This window comes from Scardinius erythrophthalmus (genome assembly GCF_964197995.2).
Source record: "Scardinius erythrophthalmus genome assembly, chromosome: 13".
NCBI lineage: Eukaryota > Metazoa > Chordata > Actinopteri > Cypriniformes > Leuciscidae > Scardinius > Scardinius erythrophthalmus.
The window spans coordinates 9,827,753-9,853,196 of NC_138233.1; the positions used below are offsets into that span (position 1 = coordinate 9,827,753).

The 25,444-nt window shown below is 37.3% G+C and overlaps 2 protein-coding genes across 5 annotated transcripts; one reads left to right on the forward strand and one right to left on the reverse strand.

Annotated features, from left to right (window-relative positions):
• The first annotated feature begins 773 nt into the window (after positions 1-773).
• Positions 774-7,517, forward strand: faf2 (Fas associated factor family member 2). The gene is made up of 11 exons (XM_081383587.1): positions 774-950; positions 1,831-1,899; positions 2,009-2,143; positions 2,390-2,466; positions 2,572-2,710; positions 2,895-2,980; positions 3,070-3,161; positions 3,606-3,783; positions 3,913-4,084; positions 5,519-5,662; positions 5,896-7,517. The coding sequence occupies exons 1-11, from the start codon at positions 888-890 to the stop codon at positions 6,076-6,078; spliced, it is 1,338 nt and encodes a 445-aa protein (XP_081239713.1). The 5' UTR covers positions 774-887; the 3' UTR covers positions 6,079-7,517.
• Positions 7,518-10,615: 3,098 nt separating this feature from the next.
• On the reverse strand, positions 10,616-25,130 carry rnf44 (ring finger protein 44). 4 transcript variants are annotated; one of them, XM_081382522.1, is made up of 11 exons: positions 24,842-25,130; positions 19,130-19,330; positions 18,791-19,010; positions 17,134-17,253; positions 16,120-16,293; positions 14,467-14,628; positions 14,015-14,130; positions 13,685-13,772; positions 13,196-13,317; positions 13,015-13,114; positions 10,616-12,369 (listed from the first exon to the last, which is right to left on the reverse strand). In XM_081382522.1, exons 2-11 carry the CDS (start codon positions 19,234-19,236, stop codon positions 12,307-12,309), a joined length of 1,272 nt encoding a protein of 423 aa, XP_081238648.1. In that variant the 5' UTR covers positions 19,237-19,330; positions 24,842-25,130; the 3' UTR covers positions 10,616-12,306. The 4 variants fall into 4 exon arrangements, with proteins under 4 accessions (XP_081238648.1, XP_081238647.1, XP_081238646.1 ...); XM_081382521.1 differs by lacking the exon at positions 24,842-25,130 and adding an exon at positions 22,269-22,401; XM_081382520.1 differs by having other exon boundaries at positions 10,947-12,369; positions 17,086-17,253; positions 24,842-24,933.
• Between the last annotated feature and the right edge of the window lie 314 nt (positions 25,131-25,444).

Consider the following 25,444-nt stretch of genomic DNA (forward strand, 5'->3'; position numbering starts at 1 on the left):
TTTGTTAAATTGTCCGAGTTGAAGAGTGTGCGATAAGAAGTGTAACAAAGTAAAAGGAAAGCAAATTATTCCACGATTTCAAGACACCAGCAAAAGTTTTTTGTTGTTGTTGTTGTTTTTTTTTTTTTTTGATAATGAAACATTTAGAAACAAATACTGTTATTGTCTTAAATGGCCAATTAAACGAAGGACATTCAGTTTAAAATCATCACTGATTGTTATCCTGGTGCTGACATTTTATGGAAAAGATTCAGTTTTGAAGTAGAAGAGCCTGCAATCATTTAATTTTCTTTTTTTTTTTTTTTTTTTTTTATCTTGCCCGGTCACATTGCAGTTCTGACAGGATCTTTACAGCTGGCTAAATATTGGTAGGCCTACTGAAATTCCTTCACTTAAATTATTTAAGGTTTTGGTTTATGGTTAAAAAGATGACACTGATGTTATTATTATTACTATGGGTAAATATCATATACATAAAAGCAAGTGGAATAACTTTAACTTGTTTTAAAAATGAATGTAAGATCTATCTATCTATCTATCTATCTATCTATCTATCTATCTATCTATCTATCTATCTATCTATCTATCTATCTATCTATCTATCTATCTATCTATCTATCTATCTATCTATCTATCTATCTATCTAAAATAGATTAATTATGATTACTAGCTGCACTATTTTTTTAATTGTTCAAATAAAAATAAAGAACACTGTTTATTGTACATTGTTCTTGGTGAAAACAATAAAACAAACCATGCGCCACACGACTCCTGCGCAGCAGGTGGCGCAAAAAAGAAAGAGTTGTTTGTGCAACGTTTAACGTATTCGTCATGTCAGCAGCACGCTTTATACGTCATCACGTTTTATTAGGGCTCGGCGAGGTAAGATGGCGGCGCCAGAAGAACAGGAATTATCTCAGGCTCAAACTGAAAAACTCCTCCAGTTTCAGGTACCAATTACTTTGTCTTGTTAACACGTATTGAATGAATATTTTATACGCTAAAGTATCAGAAAAATAGTGTTCGTGGTATCCAGCTCAGCCGCTTTAAGTATAAATGACCAGTCAGCGAGCTAACTCCCATTAAGATCGTTAGTTTTTACTCTACCGAGACCAGCTTCAGTGCACCTAATAAATACAGAATTAATCTGAATAATAACCTTTTTATTTGTGTCCACATAAAGATTTTCTCGTGTTTACAAGTGTCTTGTTTTAGTTGAAATGGCAGCTGTCAGTTAGGCAGCGAGTCATTTATTGTGTATCAAAACCTAGAGAGCTGCCTAACTTACCTAGACAGTAGATTTGATCAAAGTAAAATCATTACGCGAAATGGCCATAATGTTGTCTAATTTGGCTGCAGTGTTTTTATTTTTATTCATAAATAAACAGAGGGAGAACCGCTAGTCGTACGGGTGCGTAAATATCAAAAATGCTAGACAGCTCGCTAGGTTTCGAGACGCAGTCCTAATCTTCTCCCAGTCTGGCATTACTTAAACTTTTAACCTTAATTTTATTTGTCTTGTCTTAAACTGGTTGCAGGTTACCATCATTGGAGAAGTTTCCGTTACTTCTTCCACAACTAACGTTATTATTACTGAGCTCGAGTAATATAAAATAAATAGGCTACGCCTTGAATAGTGACTGATCTCGAAAACACTCGCGTAATCTATATCGCCACCCAACTGTTTCATTCAGTAGCAGAACATTTGGCACACATTTTATAAGCATCCCAGGCAACTGGATATTTATTGTCTAATTTATTGTGACAATACATTCCAGCTCTTTTTTTTAACCTAAAGACTTTTGTTTGCAAATGGCACATATTATTCAGGACCTGACAGGCTTGGAGTCAATGGACCAATGTCGGCGCACATTAGAACAACACAATTGGAACATTGAGGTGAGAGATGGTAAACCAGATGAATTGATCCTGTCATTTTAGTTTGGTTTATCATTTTGTTTTAGGAACCATATAATTATGATTCATTGGGAATCTCTCCTTGTTGCAGGCTGCAGTACAAGACAGACTAAATGAGCAAGAAGGAGTTCCGAGTGTCTTCAACCCGCCACCCGCCAGACCGTTACAGGTCAACACCACAGACCACAGAGTGTATAGCTATATTGTCTCAAGGCCACAGCCCAGAGTAAGAGGGTCTATTTGGTTTTCTTTTGTACCAATGTTTTCAAAAATGACACATGTCAAAAATACATTTGTACAGCTGTGGTAAATATAAAAACGTCAAGTGGTAATATGCTGATTTTGGCCTGGTGTGACATACAGTTCAGGGTAATACCGTTTAACACATGAATATTTTGACATAAGATACCGCAACATGATCTCTATAAATATTAAACAAAGTGCTTATATAAACGTTTACTTTTTTTTACAGGGCTTATTAGGATGGAGTTACTACTTGATAATGCTTCCCTTCAGGTTTACGTATTATACACTTCTGGATGTATTCAGGTATTAAAGCAATTAAACTTAGAAATGTTCACATAGACCTGTATTATATTACACTAATGCTACTAGTCTTTCCACTGATGTTTCTTCCTTTACTAAATTTTTCAGGTTTGCCCTGAGATTCATTCGGCCCGATCCAAGGGGTCGTGTCACAGATCCTGTTGGAGATGTCATGTCCTTTATTCATAGTTTTGAGGAGAAATATGGTAGATCACATCCTGTTTTCTACCAGGGAACATATAGTCAGGTATGTTGATGTATAACTGATGTATTTATCTTAACATTCTTACAAGATTAAGACCATTTAACATTCTTACAAGATTAAGACCATTTAACTTTTCGAATATTGACCTATTAATCAGGCAGACTGAAATGACTTGCATGAAGTAAATCAAAAAGTGTATCAAATTAACTTATTTTTTTTCTTCTAGGCTCTGAATGATGCCAAGCGAGAACTTCGCTACTTGTTAGTTTATCTTCATGGAGATGATCACCAGGACACAGATGAGTTCTGCCGGTAGGTTTAAAGTTGTGATGTTTATTCATGTTACATCTGGTGAGCTTCTGATTTCATAACTAGAGCTCCTGTCTGTCTGTCTCTCTCAGAGCCACATTATGTTCAGAAGAGGTACTGACCTTCATTAACACGAGGATGCTGTTTTGGGCATGTTCCACCAGCAAGCCGGAGGGTTTCCGAGGTAACCAACTTCACTTCCACATCTCTGATTAATCTCTTTCTGAAAATTGTTATGGTGTCATCATAAGGGGCTTTCGCACCGGAGGAACCTTTTCAGTCCCTAGAACTATTGGGGGAAGTTCCTGGATTTTGGTGTGTTCACACCGCAGGAACTAGGAATGATTTTAGTTCTACGAACTCCTTTTGGAGGGACTAATTTAGCTCCTGCTTCAGAGTAGGGTCTAAGCCAGCACTAAAGGAACTATCTGTGACTTTAGTGTACGCTGATTGGCCGAACGCACACTAAACACCAGCACCCACCATTTTTTTAAAAGCTGTGTACTCGGCTTTACCATTAGTTCTCGGGCAACCACCCTGGTGGCTAGTTCCTAGAACTACCCGGTGTGAAAGCCCCTATTATCTCACGAGATGTGGTTTGAGCTTGTTTCCTTTGTTGTGTGTTCAGTCTCTCAGGCCCTTCGTGAGAACACCTATCCCTTCCTGGCTATGATCATGCTAAAGGACCGCAAAATGACAGTTGTTGGGAGACTGGAGGGGCTGATCCAACCTGAGGATCTTATCAACCAGCTGAACTTCATCATGGAGGCAAACCAGACATATCTCATGTCAGAGCAACTAGAGAGGTAAGGTTACATAGTTGGCTTCCTGAAGAATTTAAAGTCTTGCACCTACACATGACCAACCAGGATATTTAATTGTAACAGATATTATTACCACACACACACACAGAATTTTCTGTTTTGTAACTACAGGGAGGAGAGGAATCAGACGCAGGTACTGAGGCAACAGCAGGATGAAGCTTACCTGGCGTCCCTCCGTGCAGACCAGGAAAAAGACAGAAAGAAAAGAGAAGAACAAGAGCAGAAACGCCAAGAGGAGGAGAAGGCACGCCAGAGCATCCTCGCCGAGGAGAGGAGACTGAGAGTGAGTGATTTGCTATTATATAGAGAAAAATATATTCTTTTAGAAATACATTTGTTGTCAATTGTTTAAATTAAGAAATTATAGGATATACCAAATAATTAAATCTTTTTTTAGGGTGCTTTCACACTAGTGCTTTTGGTGCACACCAAGGTTCTGTTGACATCAGAGTTCGGTGCGTTTGGATGGTGTGAACGCTCTTTTCTGAGCTCGGGTGAACTCGGCTCGCAAAACCATACAATGTCTGATTAAAAAAAGATTGCGTGGGGTACGGTTCATCTCAATCATACTAAATCACGGAAGTGAACCGCGATTGATGTATGATTCAATAAAACTGTGTTCACACTCACTTTCCTGACACACTGCAAGCAAAGAATATATACACATCACATTTCTGCTGGACTCCCGTGTTCTTTAGAACATTTCCAGTACATTAGAAGCAGATAGACGCAAGTGCCATTATGTGCTGAAAACAAAACCAAAACATAAAGTGAGGTGAGCAACGCTATGCATTTTGCTGCCTTCTGCGTTGTTACCTTTCAATAGGGGTAAACAGCTGCTGCTTTGATGTAATTGCACCGCGGTTCAGACCCAAATCAATGACGTGAAAAGCACCCTTAAATTGATCACGGTAAAACAACTAATCTGTCCATGGTAGGGCTGGGTGTTGACTCAGATTTCACAATTTGATTTGTATTTCAATTAAATTCGATATAGATTCATTGGGGCTTATAAGATTCACAGTTATAATATTAAAGGTAAAAAGTAACTGATTTGTAGGCTACTTACATTCCACATAAGGAAGCTTTTATAATATCGGTATAATAATGGCTGACATAAAATCATTAAGGATTTATTCAAACATACATTAAATATTGAAGAACAGGTTAAGTAAAAATGCAATAGTTCATATATTTAGTGAAATTCTCCTCTTTAGAGTTGATTTTTCTAGTCGACAAACAAGTCTTTTCTGAGGTAAATGTTACATGATATTGTTTACTAGCTGTTTTATTGACGTCTTTCTGCGGTTGAAACACTGATTGACCGATTGATTGCATGTGAGATATGGATTTGGTAAGTTGTACTGTATCTTTCAACATACCTTCTATTGTTAATTCATATTTATTTATTCATGCTGTAACTAGTAGTAAAGAGGAAGATCGAGATGATCCCTTCACATGTGCGCCGCAAGATCGATATTGGATTTTCATTGAGAATCGATTAAAATCAAGAATTGTATTTTTTTTCTTTTACCCAGCCCTAGTCCAAGGATAAAGTTGCAATTCCAAAAACTTGTGAATTGCTACGTTTGTCTTTAACCTAAAGAGAAAAGACTGCAGTCTTTTTCTTTGCACATCATGAATAACTGTTCACGATTTCTGTTTAGTCAGTTGACAAATTTCACTTAATGACTTCCTAATGATTGTCTAATGACAGACACTGGAAGAAGAGAAGGAGCGCAAGTCTGAGTGTCTTCCCCCTGAGCCGCCCTCGGACGACCCTGACAGTGTCAAAATAGTGTTCAAATTGCCCAACGACACTCGCGTGGAACGGCGATTCCTCTTCAGCCAGTCTTTGACGGTAAACACCCTTCAGATGCTTTTTTGCATCGCTTATATATACAGTGTTGAGAACCATAACAGTATGATATCAGCGTCTACAGCATCTGTGGTTGAAGAAAAGGAGAACAGGCTCATGAGACGCTTTTTGAAGTTGATGTTTTCATCAAAAGCTCTGTCTTTTTTGTATTACGTGATACCACCTAATATTTAAAACTTCATTTTGGGCTAAAACGTATTTTTTCCCCTTTTTAGGTAATACACGATTTCCTGTTTTCATTGAAAGAGACCCCTGAGAAATTCCAAATAGTAACGAATTTCCCACGCCGGGTCCTGCCTTGCCTGCCGACGGAAGAGCAGCCCAATCCCCCCACTCTGAAGGAAGCCGGTCTGAGCCGGTCAGAAGTCCTCTTTGTGCAGGACCTCACAGACGATTGACATTTAGCTAACCCTCTGCTCACGAGTCAAGTCCCGCCTCCCCTCCAGTTTGTTCTTCTGTTCGATGGCCTGGACGAGGGATCACTGAAATAAACCTTTTACTGAATTTAAAAAAAAAAAAAAATAACCCATCCTTCCCTGCAGTGAAGTTTTGTTCTGTAAAATGAGTGCAAGGTGAACAGCCCTGTAAATATATGACTTAGATATTTAAGGACAAGCCTGGAAGCCACAACAGAGTTATCTTTTTCTTTCCTTTTTTTTTTAATGCAAATCAAAGTCGACCATATAATGTATCTCATCTAACGACCAAAAGAGGGGTTGTCAGCAAAGGATCCGATGGGCTGCTTGTGGTTCAAGTGAGTTCAGATAAGAAAACTAAAGGCCACATCATTTCCATGTGGCTTTTGTCTGTATAGAGTTTAGTGCAAGTCTGCCCATAGTGTGCCTGTGGTAATTCATAGATGCCTATGTTGCCTGTCGTCCATCTGATGGGTCTGGTCATGTAAAGATGTCATTTTCCAATTCTAAATTAAACATTTTAAAATGTTGTTGTGGTTTGACTAACAATGTTCTGGTTCGAGCTTGTTCAACGTTAACGTTGCAGCCTGCTGCACAAACCTGAAGCCATGGCGATTTTAATATTTTTGTAGGCATGTGGAAATAAAATATGGTACTGAATAATGGCTTAAAACATTCATTGTACGATTTTATAAAGTAATTGGAGAGGTAGTAACTCAGATTACCTTGTTTTATAGCAGTAAGTCTGTACTATTAGGGTGAATCTCACAAAGTTGGTCAAAAGATGGGTCACATTTAACCCCCAAATCAAAAAAAGTCCATTGAGACCATTAAGATTTTCTTTTTGCATTGTGACTGTTTTAATTGTAGACATTTTCTCCATTAATCATTAATGCCTGTTCTATAGAAGTCATCCACTCAAAAAGGTAGTGTAGGTGCTATTTCTTGTGCTGCCTTTATTCTGATTTGAATCAACACATTATGTACAGACTGAAGATCACAGTAATGATGTGCTCAACATTGAGAATGTAAATTGCCCATGTCTCAATGAAAAAAAAAAAAAAAAATCAAGATGAACTGATATTTTAGCCAATACGATAATCAAATTCGTTTCATGTTATAGTGGTGGTTCTAATCTATACTTTAATATTTTATTTTATTTTTTGTATCCTAGAAGTGAATTTAGGCAACATTATAATACTATTGTAAAAATGTTGATTTTTAAATCTGCTATAGATACACATACTGTTTGAATAAAAAAAGTGATTATAATAATAAAGAAGAGATCTATGGGATGCTGGTTAGATAATAGAATGCATAGAGACATAACCAATACATTTAAGTCATTACTTGAGTATTAATCAAGAAAGTTTATGTGTGTGTGTGTGTGTGAGAGGAACTTTAATAAAGGTAATTTTTCCAAGAATGAACAATCACTTTTATTCACCAGTGCACAGAAATTCACCGACAGCTGCTCTTAAAGGGATGCTCTCTTATATTAAAGGGTTAAATCTTTGCAAAAATCTATTGCCGTCCCTAGACGACGCTAGAATTAAAGAAAAAATGGGTGGAAACAATCACACTGCCTAAAACACGTTATTCAGCAGGTATTGACCCATCACCGATGTAATGCCAATATATTGTGCTTCCCTAGGTCTAAATATTTATAGCGCCAAATAATGTTCTTCATGCATATTCCTTTTGATTATATGGGCAAATATGACCAGGGCATTCTTAATGAGATTCACCTTTTAACTGTTTTGAGAGACAGAAACCCTCAGACAAGTAACTGAACTGCAACACATCTATATTGTGCAAAACGTTTAAAGCATTGATTACTTTAGTCAGTGTAGTATGAGTATACATCACACATTTATTAGTGAACAACCCTCTCCAATCAGCCACAATTAAAAAAAATATGATTGCACTACTCGGTAAAGCAGAACTAGCAACTTTCATTTAAAAAAAGTACAAATCTTAAAAATTTCAATCAGTATACAGATGTATTTATAATACACTATAACTAGTTATGTTAAATGCTACAAACAATGATTCCAATGGAATGAAAAAAATTATAGCATTAAGAACCATTTCCTATATATAATATATATATATTTATATATATATTAGCTTTTTTATTTCATTTTTTTTTTTATTGTTTTTTTCTTCCAAATACAAACATGGCAAAAATGAGGTAACTGTAAATGTGCAAGTACCAAAGCAAAATATCTTCCTAACACAGAACACATGCCCCTGGCCCTGTTGTTGGCTGGGTAGTCTGGAGTTCAGGCAATGACTGACCCCTAAAGGCCAGGAGGAGAATAGAACAGTAAACAATCCACTATCCCACCACAGCAAGAAATCATTGGTAAACAATCAGTGGCGTCTATGGAGCAATCAACAAATCACAAATCCTAAAGTATTTAGCTGCTTATTGGAACACAATTTTCCACCACACAAGCTGTGAGATTATTTATTAGTTGAATCACAGAAAGACTACAAGATTCTATTTATCATCATAACTCATAGGTTGTTGTTTTTTTCCTTTTTTTTTTTTCTTTTTAGTAATTCAGTACAGGTAACACTGAGGTTCTTAAGGAATCTTGGTTATTGTGAAAAATTCCTTTATAAATCTAAATAAGGATATAATAGAAATAGCCCACAGCCGGTTACCCCAAGCAAAAGTGCTTGCGTGTACATCAACAACTTATTTTTAAACCATGACAGTTACAGATGCTCAAGGTAGAGAGAACCGTACAACAGGTACATATATTTCTGACCATTTTAGTGAATGAGTGATAGCGCCGTGTTGTTTTAACCCACACAAAACCTCCTACTACTTCCATTTAAGGCAGATGTATTGAAACGGATCACTCGGGCGGTAAAATAATGTTATCCTTTAAAAAGGTCACTGTCTACCAGCACATACAAGTAAAGCTAAATAGTTTTTCTTTCTTTTTTTTTCTTTTTTTCTTAATTGAAACCCCTGTTGATAATGTTATTAACTGTTGCTGACCTCCGTGAGGGTACTAGTAGCACTGCATGCTGTATGAATAGAGACCCATTACAAACTATTGCATTCTCTTATGTGAATGTAGCATTACACCTAAATATAGAATATCTAGCACCTTTTTACTATATGGCTTTCCATTATCTAGATTCCAGGCAAGTGTGTCAGTAACTGAGGCAACAATAGAAGCACAAATGTGGTGAGGAGCCAATCACATTTCCCATCTCAAAAAGTCTTCCCACTGGCATCAAGCTTAACTTTGTTATTTTAAACATCCTATATTATCACTTTTGATTTTTTGATTTATTTCTTTTTTTTCTCTTCTTCTTCTTTTGCAAGTACAAGCACAATAAAATCTTGTAGTCATTCGGTTCTATTACAAATGTGTGCAGTACAGTGCATGGCAGTTATCAGCTGAGCAGAAAGTCCCCTACACCCAGAACCCAAAGCCAACTAGATCTACCTAAAAACCAGTTGGGACCTGGTAAGACATGCATGCATATTGCGCACAATTAAATACTTGCCCACCCCTGATATCTTTCACTGAAAATACAGATTAAATTTTTTATTAGTCTTTTGTTTTCTTCGTTTTTTCTTTTTAATCCTTAAATCATGCAAACACTTTAAGAATAGTCTTGGAAGTGGTCTAGTTAGAACAGTGTGCACCGTGGCACCTTTTTCAACGGGATTACAACCTTTGTGTGTGGTTTAAGTACAAGAACACGGAAAAACGCAACGGCTGGAAAACAGGTTTGAGTAACATACGCTAATGGTCGGCTGCATTGACGAAAAGCCTATTCTCACTCGATACAACATGTCACTTCATCTTTTTTTTTCTTTGCATGCCAGTCTTATAATGGAATAATATTCACCACTATTTAAAAAAAGGAATATTAGTTAAGTTGATTACATTTAAAATATGCATGGCCTGAGGAAAACAACCCAGAATACCCAAATATATCTCCATGGCATCAATCCAATTTGAAATGGACTGTTTTCCTATATTTTTCAATTACAGAGAGGCCCTGAGTGAATTTTTTTTTGTTTTTTTTTTGTTATACTCAAAATATATGCCAGTGAACAGATATGTATACATAGATTAATTATCAAAAGTGTGGATTAAATTCATGACAATGGCTTTTTTTTTTTTTACCTGGCACGCAAACGCAAGATACTCACATTCTCATGAGAGAGTCCCTTTACCCGAGAAAGCCAGTGTGTCTATTGAGTTACAATGACTATTCAGTGGACAAACGACTCAGGAATATATATATATATATATATATATATATATATATATATATATATATATATATATATATATATATATATATATATATATATATATATATATATATATATATATAAAGTCCTACAATTAAAGTACTTAGGGAAAAAAAAGTATACCCAAATAGTTCATAGTTTTCGCCCGAACAACGTTCAGGTTTGTTTTTGGAATCGAGTGAACCACAAGTTGAGCGTTATACAGTGCATCTTTTTTTTTTCTTTAAACGACCCTAACGCTCCGTCTCTGCCGTTTCGAATCCTGCCTGGGATCTTCGTGGAACGACTACAGTCAACTGGCACACAGGAGAGGGCGTAGCTAGAAATACAGAGGGTTTCAACATTCTTTTGTCTTAAAAACAAGACGATAATTTGCAACCTTTCACACCAAGGCTATGCATACAATGTTTTTTTTTTCTTTCACATCACTTGACACTGTGAACATGGCCTGAGACCTGACAACGGGAGGCAAACTAAAACGCGCTAAAGATGCTTTAGTATTCCGACCGAATCCTTCAAAAACGCTCTCGAGAGAAGAAATAAATAACACCACTTTAAAAAAAAACGTATACTTTTAAAAGAGGAACTGAAGATTAGTAACAGGTTTGTGCTTGTCAAGGTCTTGAGAAGGCAGAGCTAAAATCTTGTAGAGTATATTGATTATTTGGCTCACGAATGAGGAAAAACAAATGGCCTAGTCCTCCAAAATCAGGTCAAAACATTGCGTTCACCTCTCACACTCATTGCACGTATTGCTTTCCGCAAAGTCTTCCACCCTTTCCCAAAAAGTCATTCCGGAAAGGCAAATGCGACCTCCCCATGGCCTTCGTCCGACGTTCCTCTTGTGGTTGAAATGCGGTGGATCCCGTCGATTCAAATATTGCTAGTCTAAAAGAACAGTCCGCGCGTGGCCCGTGAGATGTTCTCCTGGATCTAGCCGAGAAAGAGTTACACAGCTGAGTGTGAGGGAGTGGGATGAAGAGGGCCAGTCCAGAATGGATGTGGGTTGTGCAGTGCAGCCAGGTGGGAGCTGGCAGAGGCAGTGTGCTGTCCTCGTCCCTGTGTTCCCATGGGCCAGTCAGATTGGCCTTGCCAGCAAACAGCAAAAGCCAAAACCCCACAGCTTCCTCAATGTCTCTACGACCGTGGTGAAATCCCAGCGGGAGTTTTCCCGATGGATTCACGCCCGTCGTTTCCCAGTCCTTTTTGTCTACGTTTCCCACTTTAACCTCAGGCCTTGGAACTTTGAACCACTGAAAGTCACACCTTCACAACAGCATTCGCAGATAAAAGAGAATCGGGATTAAGATATTCAAATGATCAATACATTATTGCAAAACATAGATTATTAACAAGTCCCTCAGCCCATCATCACTTGTAGAGACATGCATCTATGATGGTCGTTCACCGGCGGAGCAGCCGCGTCTTACCGACTCGTCTGATTGCACAGTAAAACCAAAGACCACCGTCATCTTGGCCCGCTCCCGCAGTCCCTAACGATACTAAAGCACGATTTTAATCATCTGTGATCAAACAACTAGAGAATATTCAATTGTGTAAACAAATATGCCAACACAACACGTATTACAGGTTATCTTTGGAATCTGCGAAAAACAAGGGCAGGGAAATGAAAAAGAAAGATGAAAAAGAACGCACCCAAAAAAAAAAAAAAAAATGGTCACAATTCCAGAACTCGGAAGTTGCTATAGGCGGCAGTAGCTTTCATGAAACTCACACAATGACGCACAGCAGAGGTCAAACAGGTTCCTTACAAATTCCAAGATTGCTTATTGTAGAGGTGGGGTGGGGAGCGGGGTGGGGGGTAGATTTGCGTTTGGCTGGAGATCAGGTGTCCCCACTCACAGAACACACTCAAGGATTTGTGCTGCTTTCCAGTGAAGGACAAAAACCTGAACTCATTCCACATCGCGGTGAACCTCAGACGCGTCGGCTCGACAGATTGGACAGGTGCGATTGGTCTGCAAGACATGTCACGGATTAATTTCTACAAGCCAGTGATGTTTCTATACACGGTTACCTGATCTATGCATCAGCTAATAACTGTGCCTGCTTAAATCAACATTTACTAAATATGAAATAAAAAAAATTCATTTCAGCAATTATCATGAAATTATAAATATTTTCTACCTTTCAAAAGTTTGGGGCCAGTAGGGAAAAAAATGATTAATACTTTTATTCAGCAAGGATGCATTAAATTGAGTGTTAAGAAAAAGTGTTAAAATTTCTATTTCAAATAATTGCTGTTCCTTTCTTTAAATCAAAGAATCCTGTTTGAATAAAATATTAAGCAGCACAACTGTTCTCAGATGGATAACAATAATAAATGTTACCTGAGCACCAAATCAGCATGCCAATTTAAACAGTTTTAAATTGTAATAATATTTCACAATATTACCATATTTCGGATCAAATAAATGCAGCCTTGGTGAGCATGAGAGACAAAAATCACACCAACCCCAAACATCTGAACGGTTGTGTACATAAGCAATTTACAAGCCATCAGCCACTTAAAAACCTATATTCGTTGACCATTACTATTTACATCGTCTTAGCGCTTTGCTGTTAGTCAATGCAGATATTGTGCATTAAGATGTTCTTCTTACCTTTAACCACTTGTCTACACATTTCGCATGAAATTCGTGGTTGCAGGGTAATACTCGAAGAAGCTGTCTTGACTCAAAATCACTAAAGCATACAACACACCTGAAAGAAAAGTCAATACCAAGTCACAATCAAAACTTCAACATTATATAACAGAGGGCATATATAACAGAAAACACTTACAGAGTTTGCTCAGATTGGTGGTTTTCTAAATTGAACCTGTAGGACGGAAGTTGCTCTATATCAGCTTTCGTTAGTCCTCGAGGTTTCGCTTCTCCGAGTCTCTCAGCAAGGTTTAATAACGCCTGAGAGAAAAATCACAAGTGTTCAAAACTCTCCACACAAACTGTGAGAAGATAACGATGTTATCTCTGTTCCAAAATTAGCTTTAATTCTATAACGTAACTCACTAATTCTATAAAGTTAACCTTTTCTCAACTTTGTTGCATCACTGCACATGCCCACAGAGTCACTCTTATTGAAAATGAGTAAGTCGTTGCAAATGAGGATGTATAAACTTTTGGAAGTTAGCGAGCTGCTTATACAATCAGTAGACAGCGAGGCAGTTCACTAGGCCTTACATAAAAACCATCAGTGGCTTAATTTTGACAAGCCAGGTTATACAAACAGTGGGGCGACTGCATCACCCAGCATGTGAGGATTCTCATTTACCTCATAGTTTTCCATCTCCACATCATCTACATCCAAGTCCAGACTGATAGCAGGACCCACAGCAGTTGGAGGCACAGGTAGCATCGAGCTGTTTCATAGGTCACAAACACATAAGCATCACAAATCATTAGAATACACTCAATGGCCTTTCTTTCACTCCAGCAAAGAAATATCACAAAGGCTTCATAGAATTATTGAGGGTAACGCATTACAAGAAACGTGCATTAAGTAATCAGATTACTTTTTTTGATACAACATGTAAAGTAACTCGTTACTTAATTCCATTATTAGAATATGAAACAATTTATATGGCAAAATGAAGACCCTCACAGGAAGTATGGTAAGAAGCCGGGGTAGTAGGGCGGTGGAGGAGGCGGGGGAGGCAGAGGCTGCTGTAATCGGTACCTCTGTCCAGTTATACGCCTCGGCAGCATGTGCGGATATGGCTGAGGAAATAGAGACATGAGGAAAACCATTCAAATTATCAGTTTTCTTTTACCAATTCTTATCCAAAGCTACTTTAGCAGCATTTCTACTATATCATATGATATAAATATGAGACAAAAACTCATACAGGGGCATTTTTCATACGGGTCATCATACGGGTGCGTCAAATGTGTTTTTTTCCCATGACTAATTAATTAAATTAAATCCACAGCCCTAGTTTTTGCATAATGTCATTACTTGTTTATGCAAATGCTCCTCATTTAAATCAGTATTTCATTTTGACTTGTTTACTGCGATTCATGCATTGTTGACATACAGAAGCAAAGACATCTCACCACTCCATAGGGTAGCTCTTGATGGAGGGGCTCCTGGGGGAGGTACTGAAGGGGGACAGAGGGGGTCATTGCTGGTGGATGGTGGGCTGGAGGATAAGAGAATGTTCCTAACGGATGCTGGTCTCCTCGCAGATCCACTTCATTCTCCACCCTCTGCAGAGGCTGAATACACCCATATAAAAGACATTGCACAACCAGAAAGAAAAGAAAAAAACATACCTGTAGCATAAGATTATGACAATTAATACCATAAAACTATATGCTATTTTATAAAGGATACATTTTGTCACACCAACATTTAGCATTGATTTTATATCATTTTTAAGGGTACAATCCATTATGGGGGCTTATCGGTTACCAATGACTAACTGTTTTCTCTAGATTGTAATGGGTTTGCTTTCCTAATTACACTGTAACAGTAATCACATTACACTCAACATTGGGAACAACATGGCAACCTTCAAACATGGCTCATCCAATCACATATACAGTTTTGAGTTATGTTTTTAACTGTAACTATGTTTTTGATGTAACTCTCAGTTGTAACATAATGTAAAGATGTTTTTGCACTAAAGGCAGATTAAAAATAAGCTCATTAAAAGTAAGCGTATCTTTTAGTTTGTATTCATCAAGAAGCTAACTCCTCAAATTATATTAATTGCATTTTTATATAATAAACAGCACTACTACAACTCCATAAATATGTAACAAAACATTTAGTGTTGAATTAACAGCAAAGATAAATGCATTACTACATTTAAAGCTACAGTAATATAAAATTACACACACCATGAAGATTTTGGTCATGTTGTCAATGTAATTTATTTGAAATGCACAAAATTTCAGTTCTATTTCTCTCCTTTTTGAGCTTGAACGGACGAAAGAACGCAAAATTTCTCTCGGGGAGTATCCTCGTAAACACAATCAGTTATGTTGTAAACAAATGAGAAAGAAACCCAATGTGTATCATTATATTGGATCTGTGCATTCGTCTTAAAGTGACAGCAGCCTAATATGCCCGCAGATGTTTGTGTCACCAATGTAAATCAAACAACAAAAGAGAAAATCACTTTTGTAGCTTTAAAAAAAAAAAGATAACATTTATTAATTATATTTAATTTATACAGCGAAGACTACGCAGTGTTATTTTACATTTGATTATTCAATTTCTGTCCCTGAATACTGTAAGGTTTAGGCCTACAAAACACTGAAAAACAAAGCACTGCTTATTTCATTTGTATCTTTGTTCTATTTATCTATACTTGTAATTTGTTTATTGTTTTCTATGCAGATGCAATACCCTACAAATCAACCCAATCATCCTAGAATTATTCAAATCTGGTGAAATTGTTTTCATATGGCAGAAAAACTAAATATTGCACCTTTTTTCAAATATCGTGCAGCCCTAACTTATCCTGCAGGTGTTATTTACCATCATTACATCTATCACACACTATATTACTATTACATATAGCTTTATACCAGCCAACGGCCACCCTGCTGTCCAAGATACCAGCAATCAAAAAATACACATCGGTCGATCCCTAAAAATAATATGTCAAAACTTCTTACACTATTATTTGCATAAAAAGGACATTAATAATACTTCTCTTCCATTTAGTAGCATTCATAGATGTTGTGATCTGCACTCACCATGCGCGGGTGCTGGGGCTGTATGGGAACAAACTGGTTGAGTGGAGGCAGATGAGGCGGCTGGTGAGGCGGCACTGGCGGACTAGGGTGAAGGATAAAATGCTCACTGGAGATCATTGGTGGAAATGCCTGATAGGACACTGGCAGGTGCTGCATGGTGCAGGCCTGAATGAGCTGCAGACAGACAGACAGAGAAATACCAGACAACAAAAGGGTCACTCACACCATAGATACACTCATGAAGAAAGTGAGGATGGGCAATTGAATACTGCATTGCTGTATTCAACATGCTAACATAATCTGGACTAAAGCATATCTAACACTTTCCCTACTCTGTACTATTTCGAAATCCGCTAAACCATTTCAAAAGCTTTAGGGTTTATAATAATAATAATATATAAGCCTATAGTTTTTTAGTTTATATAATTTCATTAAGCATGCATAATGTAAAGAGGACTGAAAAACAATTGTCCTCTGCACAATATAAGAGACTTTCAACTGTGCATCACTATAGCCACATAAAAAGTAGTACAGAGGAGGGTATGTTGACAAATGCAATGACTTGAGAAGATGGTAAAATTAGCAAAAGGTACACTTTTGTCATTAAAGATCAAATACCCCAAAGACATTTGCAGTGACAATGCAAACAAAAACTAAGGGGGTTGCACACTGTCCCTTGAAAGTTGCATCATAAAAAGGTCATTAATCATTCTAGAGACAAAGGAAAAGCCTACAGGAAAATCAAAACGTGAAATGCAGCTTTATACCAATGTCTAATGTGTAAGCATGAGTGGGACGTACAGAACAACACTCATAATCGAATATCTTTGGCTAGCGGGACAGGTGGGCATAATGGCTGCCTGGGACACACATACATCGGCTAAAGTAAAGCTGGAGCGATGGGACATGTTAGGTGTGCTCTACACAAACTTCACTAACATTCCAGCTCTTCCTTTTCAAACTCACTGGAGGAGGAAGGCAGCAGAGCAGAGAGAGCTGTCCGCTGAACATTACCGAGCATGCTGGGAGCTGCTGAGCATTGCAGGCTGGGATAGGTTGCCCGGTGTGGATGGGAAAACCGTGGGTCGTCACCGTGGTAACTGTGTAAGATATCGGAACTGATCCTTGATGCATCTTGAAGGACAACACAAAAAGTTCAGGTTACTTGTTAAAAAACAACCACTACCTCTGATTTTCATTATCACAGCAATCATCTGATATCAGCAATATCACAGCAATCTGATTGCTTTCACATCAAAGTCAGAGTAAATACACTTTCACAGACAAGGCTTGGATTAAGCCAGGATTAGACCTGGGTTCAATTAGGATTGTAAATAGGTGATTTTATAAACGTGCCTTAAACATTACTGGTGTGAATCTTGAAACAAAACAATGGCACTGACATATTTTTAGATAAGTCAGAGCAAGTTATTTTCAGTTAAAACAGCTCAAGCATCCATTTTAGTCTGGGACTAGGCTTAAGCCTTGTCTGTGAAACTGAGGGATAATGTCTATATTAAGGATCTCAAACTACCAGTTTATCTCAAATTTGCCTCGCAAATCAGTTTTCATTCAATGAATTTTGGTTTAGCGTCCAAATGCTCTCCCATAGTTCTCTTTAGGATTATTAAGCTGCCAAATATTTAATTGTTTTTACACTTTTATACATTTAAATTGGTATTTATTAATACTTTTTTCACATTTATTTATTTTTATATTTAAAGGCCTGAAAAGCAAATAAACGCCCACTTGTAGCCTAAATAGCAAAAAAAAAAAAAAAATCAACCAGAAAAAGTTTGCTTATGCACTGCAGTGTCCCAAAATCACTAACTCAATTCTCTATATAGTGAACGTCAAATAGTGTGTTGAATAGAGCTGCACGATTAATCGCTAAAAGATCGCAATCTCGATTCAAACACGATTTTATTCCTTAATGACAATGATTCGGCTCTGTCCTTTATATCATTAAATCTTTGACAAATACGATCACAGACCTGTGAAAAAAAAAACGATCCTGCCGCTGACCCAGAAAGAGCAGTTGTCATTTATAGGTATGAAACAGCTTCAGAGTCTTTTTGACCACACAGTATCATTATTTCTGTGTTACAAACATTCAAATGATCACAGAAATACTGGGATAAAAGTGTATAGTTGTATCAGAATAGTGTACAGTAGATCACTTTTGAACATAACTTGATGTTTCAAATGATAACTGTATCAATTACATTGTTACACCAGTAAGTGGCGACAAGTGACTTAAAAATGTTTTTGTCATTGAAACATTCATTCAAGCGATTTGTTCAAAAACACTGATTCCTCCAGTAGAGAAACAAGTCTTTTTGAGTTGTTGAATCATTCATTCAAATAATTCCTTTTAAAATAATTGATTGAAATGAATTAATATATATATTTAAACTGCATCAATTAACATTTTAACAGAACCTCCAGTAAAGTACATGTTATTTTGTTTAGTTGTCTATTCAGAATCAAGAAGATATAGAAAAAAAAAGATATAGTTTAATAGTTTTAGCGTTTAATAAGAATAGTTACATTTTCGAGAGTAATCACTAATATTTTATTCTAATGGAGAACAACACCTGGATAGTGGCTTCCAGAAAATTAGAGTTTGAGACCCATGGTCTAAATGAATAACTGTCGTTTGAACTAATACCTGTTCGTGAAGATCCACCATGATGGAGTTCTGTTGGGGGGGCTGTGTGGCAGTATGCAGCATGCGTGGAGGTGCACTGGTGTGGCTATATTGCCTGGACTCATCTAAAGGAATCTGCTGATGCTGGGAGAAGACAGGGTGGAGGAAGTTCTCATCCTGATGTAGGGAAGTGTGCACAGCAGGTCTATCTCTCTGCCCCCACTGACGTCGTACTGGAGGACTAGGACATGAACGTACACATAACGTAAGTAGTCCCTCTGCAGAGGTTTTTTTTTTTTTATAAAATGTACAACTCGAATGCTAATTTCATCAAACTCAATATGACACTGTCTGACCCACCTTCTCCTGAGGTGCAGAGGGGTGATGCAAGGCTCCCCGACGACCCTCCTCTGGTTTAAGGGGGCTGTTGATGGCCGCCTACTCACTGCTACTTCCCATGGTCGCATTTGTGACGTCGTACGAACGAGTCACACCTGCCTGGGGTGGGGAACCAGTAGTGCAAGAGGCACTTGTGTCTAACAGCTTCAGATTGTCGGAACTCTGTTTGAAACACAAGAAATATTGGTTTTGTAAATTGAATAATGATGTACAGAAAAAACTTTTGTTGTCATTTATTGTGCATTTCAACTGAAGTTAATTAAAGAGGACCTATTATGGTCAGCAAAATTATGAAGCACTCCAACTAAAATCCACTCCAACCTCGATATCCCTCATTTTAATAATTCCCGCCCAAGGTATAAGCAAATAAAGGGCAAGGCCTGATTGAGTTGTTTTAGTAGCATGTCAAAACTCATGGTTATAGTAATGGTGGCGTGACATTTAAAAAACAAGCTCGAAGTGGTTGACCAATCACAACACACTGGTCCAGGGAACTGATCAGAGCACATATTGTGCTTTTCGGAAGGAGGTGCGTCTAAAAATGACAGCAGCCTAATAAACCTGCAGCATCTGTCATTAATGTTAATAAAACAACAAAAGACAAAGAGAATATCTCTCACTCCTGCTGAGTCACTTTTGTAACTTTAATAAGAATACATGTTGGCTATATTTAATTCACACAGTAAAGACTATGCACTATATTTAATTAATTTATACAATTTATGTAGCATTTCTTATTTAGTGCTTGATAATTTTCAGGCAGGTCTAATTCATTTGTTTTATTGTAGTTTTGTCCTTATGCTTGTAAATACTTTTTTTTTTTTTTTTTACTGTTTCCTTCAGTAAGCTTGAGGGTTTTTTTTCTCAGGCTAGTAGCCTATTAGTTTTTTTGTGCCAATTGAGTTTTTTCAATGATGAAATGTCAATAGTATCAAACATTTTATTATCATAAAAACCTTGTTTAAAGCAAAAATAACTATATCGTGATATATATAGTAAAACAATTAGGCCTACTTGTATCGTGATATAAGATTTTGGTCATATCTCCCACCCCTACTTGCTGCTTAACTTGCACAGTACAATGCATTGTTGAAGAAATCAACTAGCTAGTCACCACTGGTTCCACAAAACGTATTGTCCCAAATCTGGGACTTATTAATAACTTATTTTAATTAATCAGTTTATGATAAAATTAATGCCAGATCTTTCTGCAATAAATTACATGTTCTTCTCAGTTATTTTGCTTAATTTCCAGATTCAATCATAGGCTCCTTCTTATGTAGCCTACTACAGCACGTACACACGAGCGCTCTTCAAAAACGGTGCTTTAAATCTGTTGACAAACTAAAAGATGTAAATGAAATTTGCATATATTCAAAATGAAAGATATAGATTGTCCTGAATGTCAGCTTGCTTATTTTACTCAAGATAAGGACTAAGTCATGCAAACAAGAAACTATGCTTTTAACAGCTCGAGAGCTGCTGTTCCAACCATTCAACTTTGCAATGCTATTTGCGAATGTTCGTTGGAACTATGGTTTCGGGAAACAGCGACTCGTTGAACTATGCTGATAACGACAGAACTTGTTGGCTAACAATGCTTTTGGGAAGCGCACCCCAGAGCGCTACTGACAGACTGAGAAGAGAGGTGCTGTAATAACATGCCTTTCAAAACATGAGGCAAGAGGTCTTGTGATACACTTATTGTTTAGCATGCAAGAACCCAGTTTAAGTCCCATTTGCATGATGTTGCATTTATATTTTGTTCACAGATCCTTTTGTTTGCAGGGCACAAACCTGAAGGACAATGACATTTGAGAACAAATTTTCAGTAAAAATTATTTTCAGTCTATTGTAGTCAGCTGTGGTTGATCTGTCGTATGGAAAACAGAAGCATTTACATTATTCAAAATGTCTCCTTTCATATAAAAAACAGCATACAAGCTAACAACAATTTTTGGGTTAATTATTCCTTTAAAAAATTACCCTGGACTTAAAATGTGAAGACCATATAGCCTCCTGCTCTCAAAGCAAAACAGCATGAATAGCTTTAAAAGAAATAGGTCATTTTCCATTTGAAACCAAGAACAGTGAAATACTAATTGAATTAAAATATGCTTGTATTTGCCTCAAAAAAGCTGTATTGTATTTTTTATGGATTGTGACATTATTTCATTGTGTAAATCTTTGAAGTAAACCAGAAGACAGTGGGATTAGAAATGATATAAAACCAGCCTTTTCAGGCAAGTAGACATCACACTTCACTGAAAGGCATCAGAATGAATAGGTAAAGTATTATTTATATACACATTTCTATTACTTTTCTCTTAACAAAATCAGTGAAGTGTGCATGGTTCACGCAAGCAAAACTTCTCATCACACTACATGACATTTAAATGTTCCATGCCATGTGTAAAATAAGAAAACAAGTAACAGCAAATATTTACAAACAGTGTTTAATGGAAAGACGGGGCTGATTTGCCACAAAGAGGGGGAGCTGTAACTTCAACAACAAAAGCGTGGATGGCCATGTGCTCCCACATAGACAAAGCAATAACAAAGGAGCGCCACCAAACCTCGCGTGCCTCGCTTTATCAGAAATAATCATTTGAATGGGATTGTGGATATGATTAAAACATGGTCCGTGCTTCACATGAGGACAGTGCACATTTCCTATGAATAAAACAAATAAAATGGTCACCGGGGCCCAGCGGTAGATCAACAATAGCACAAAGAGTCGCAAGGCCGAAGTTTTACAGGCGCGCGCGGAGCTCGTGCAAACATCCGCAGTTGTCCTCGTGCTTTTAAAAAATGTTCTCAACACTACACGGAGTTTGTGCATTGCATTAAATGAATTAAATCAATCGCATGCACTTCCCATGCCCTAACTGCTATCACTAGCATATAGCCCGAGCAGATGAAGCCCTAAACAGGAAATGCAGGGATGCACCCCTGACAAAAGAAACATGGTTTGGCTTGAACGCCTCATTTACACAGTCTGCAATATTTGAATATCAAGAGTGTTTTCGGTTTGGATTTAGCTGATACATGACAGCTTTGTGTCCAATAACCAAAGTATGATCACACCAACCGAGCTTACTTGTTTTCAATGGCGCGCGAGTTTCCGACTCGTCCACGCGCTGCTTGTTGGCGACTAAAACGATGCAGTTTGTCTTGTTTGATGAATTTGCAGACTAATCCGAAAGAAATCGCCAAGGTACACTAGCAAACAGTCATGGTTAAAATGAGGTATCGTCCGTTTCCTAGTTCACGTCCGCGAGCTTGATCTTGTTGTTGAGCTTCAGCATAGAAAGAGAAAATACATATTCTTCCGCAGCCTAACATCCGTTAACTTATATCCAACAAACTTGTAATAGCGTGCAGTTGTTGTTTCCTTTATTATTACATCCGATGCATTCAAACTGGGTATAATCTGTAACATGGGTGCTGTTCAGTATTGTTGTGGTGGTTGTGTGCTACTGTGCTTGTATATAGTCACGCCTTCTTCCTCTAAAACCTACCACGCAATAGACAGACAGCCAGTCACTTTTTAGATGCTGCTGTTTGGTCGAATTGCTCCAGCCTGATACCAACCTTACGGGTGTTTTCACACTTCCTCTTTACTAAAAACAAACTCAAACCACTTTAAGTGGTCCAAAAAAGTTAATCGAATTAAAAAGGGACCCAGTTGCATTCACACTGTCCGTGGACACTAGTTTTTGGTCCAGTTTAGCTGCAGTCCATTTTACAATTCACATTGTGTTTTTCAAGAGAACAAGCTAACTTCAATAGGCTTACTGTATTTTAATATTTAGAATTATTATTATTGAGAATAATTAGATATCATGATAGATTATATATGCTGGTGTAAATATTAATATTTTTGTTCACAATGGTTCACTTTGAAGTTATTTTGGAGCATCCATAAGTCAAAATCACTGACAAACCAAGAAACAAACTATAAGCAGCTCCCAACATTGTTTTGCAATCCAACAGATGGAGTCAGTTGATTTGTGTTGTGCAGAAGTCAAAACATTAACCATAAGCATGGCAGCAGTGCATGTTATCGGTGATGATTTATTATGCCACTGACATTCATTTTGAGGTAGCATGGGTAGTCCCAGATAAAGGGGATGTTGTTTGTCACAAGGGATTTGTTGCAGCGATCAAACAACAGTGATGCAACACAGTCGTGTTGTATATTACAATTCAGTGAGACAGCATCTAATTAATTCCTTTAAACCAGTACAATGCACAAGGTACTTATAATCTTAAAGCAGTTCAAACAGCATGTCAAGGGATCAAAAGGGTGCTTTAAATATAATGTCAAATAAACATCACCAAACAAACCATTGTTGCAAGTGGAAGTCCTTTTCTCCACTCGTTGAACCATCTCATGGTTCTCTAAAATGTTTCCTTGAATTGAAACTGACCGTCTCCTATAGGCTATGTTCAAAACAAAATCAAGAAAAATTTGAAATGGAATTTGAAATATTTGGAAATTTTTGGAATATTTCACTAAACCACTGCAACATAATAAATGCAATATTAGCCTATACATTTTCATTCATTTGTATTAATAAAATACTATAATTTATGCAGCAAAAATATAATAAAATATTAATTTATGTGTCAGAAATGTAAGTGTTTAACATGCAATATTATTTTACAATATAAATACTGATTTTATAACAGTATTATATAAAAAGAGCAGAAAAGTATAGAAATCAGAGTAGAATAGAAATCCTTTACATTCAGCAGTTTTCAGGTTTAAGTTGCTTTTCTGATTTTATTACATAAGTTCATTTACGATGAAGGTATAAACTACCATTGCAAAACATTTTAAGCATTGTTTTAAATTATGGTATAATAATAATGCATAATAGTAACACAATGTGTATTATTAGTGTTGATATCACTGTGTGTGTACTAAATGAAAAGCAGGGGGGAAAAACATCATGTTGGGGAGTCTAACTGTGTTCTCTCTAGTTCTCATCCGTCTCTCCATCAGAGACAGTGTGACACAGCCCAGTCTGTTACATAAGCCTTGCGCCAAATGGCGAGCCAGCGGACAGAAACACATGCAAGCGTCTCAAAGCGGTCAGAGTAACATCTTGTTTATTCAATGCACTTTAAAGTTCATAAACTGACACCAAAAATATGGACTTAAGCTGATCTAGAAAACGCACCATTCAATGCATTAATGAGACTGTAGAAGAACTAGGAAGGCAAAGTGCCCCATTTTTTTTTTCTTCTTCTTCTAATAATGTTTGAGTTTAATTCGTCTAAGCACGCATGGGGCAGAATGATTTTTGCAGCATTTTCTCTCGCGTGGCTTCACTGCAGAGAAAACGCCGCAATGTAACCTTCCTTCCTAATCTTTAACTCACGAGAAAATAGCGATTCCGATTCCAGTGAAACCTGCGCTGCGCGTGCACACAATCACGCACATCGGAGACAAGCGCGAGACAAGCAAACCCGCGTCCAATCCATCCGTGCACTTCCAATCCAATGTAAACATTACAGCATTACAGCAACAAAACAAGGAGGGGCTCAAGGCTTTAGGGGGACAAGATATAAAAACACGCTGATACCTATGTGCGATGCATTCAAGACCGTGAAAACCCACGGAAATCCACGCCATCAACACGAAGACGCGGGCGCGTGCGTTACCTGATTGTTAATTTGTGAGCATCGCAATCGCTGACATTTCTCCTTGTAATTCTTCACATCTCTCCCATATTCGGTGCGGCATGATCCTCAGCTGTTCCTGTTAATGGAACATTCCGTGGATTTCACCACTGATTTGTGAAAAAGGTACAAACTGGAGCTCGCACGAAGAATAAAGGCAGAATGTGTCATTACTCTTCGCATCTCGCGCAAAACCACCACTCTCTGAATGCATCAGACTTTGGAGAAACCAATGCACTCGGTTGAACCCAGTATCATCCGCCGCCTGTTTGCGTGCTTTTGTGACATACCCCTATGTGGGGCATTTAGAGGCCGCTTGCTTATGGCAAGCAGTTTGAGCATTATTCTTCCTCATTGAATAAATAGTTGTTTAAAAATAACCGTAAAAATGATATGATCAGTCATGAGTCATAAGCCATAACTTATGTTTTTACATTAACTCATCAAAATAATTGAGCGATTTCAACTTTCTACAAGTTATACAAGAGTTAACGCGATTTATAAGTCAGTTTAACATATTTAAAGTATAACATATTTACAATGATATATACTTCTAATTTATTTGTAAATAATAGTTGTCCAACT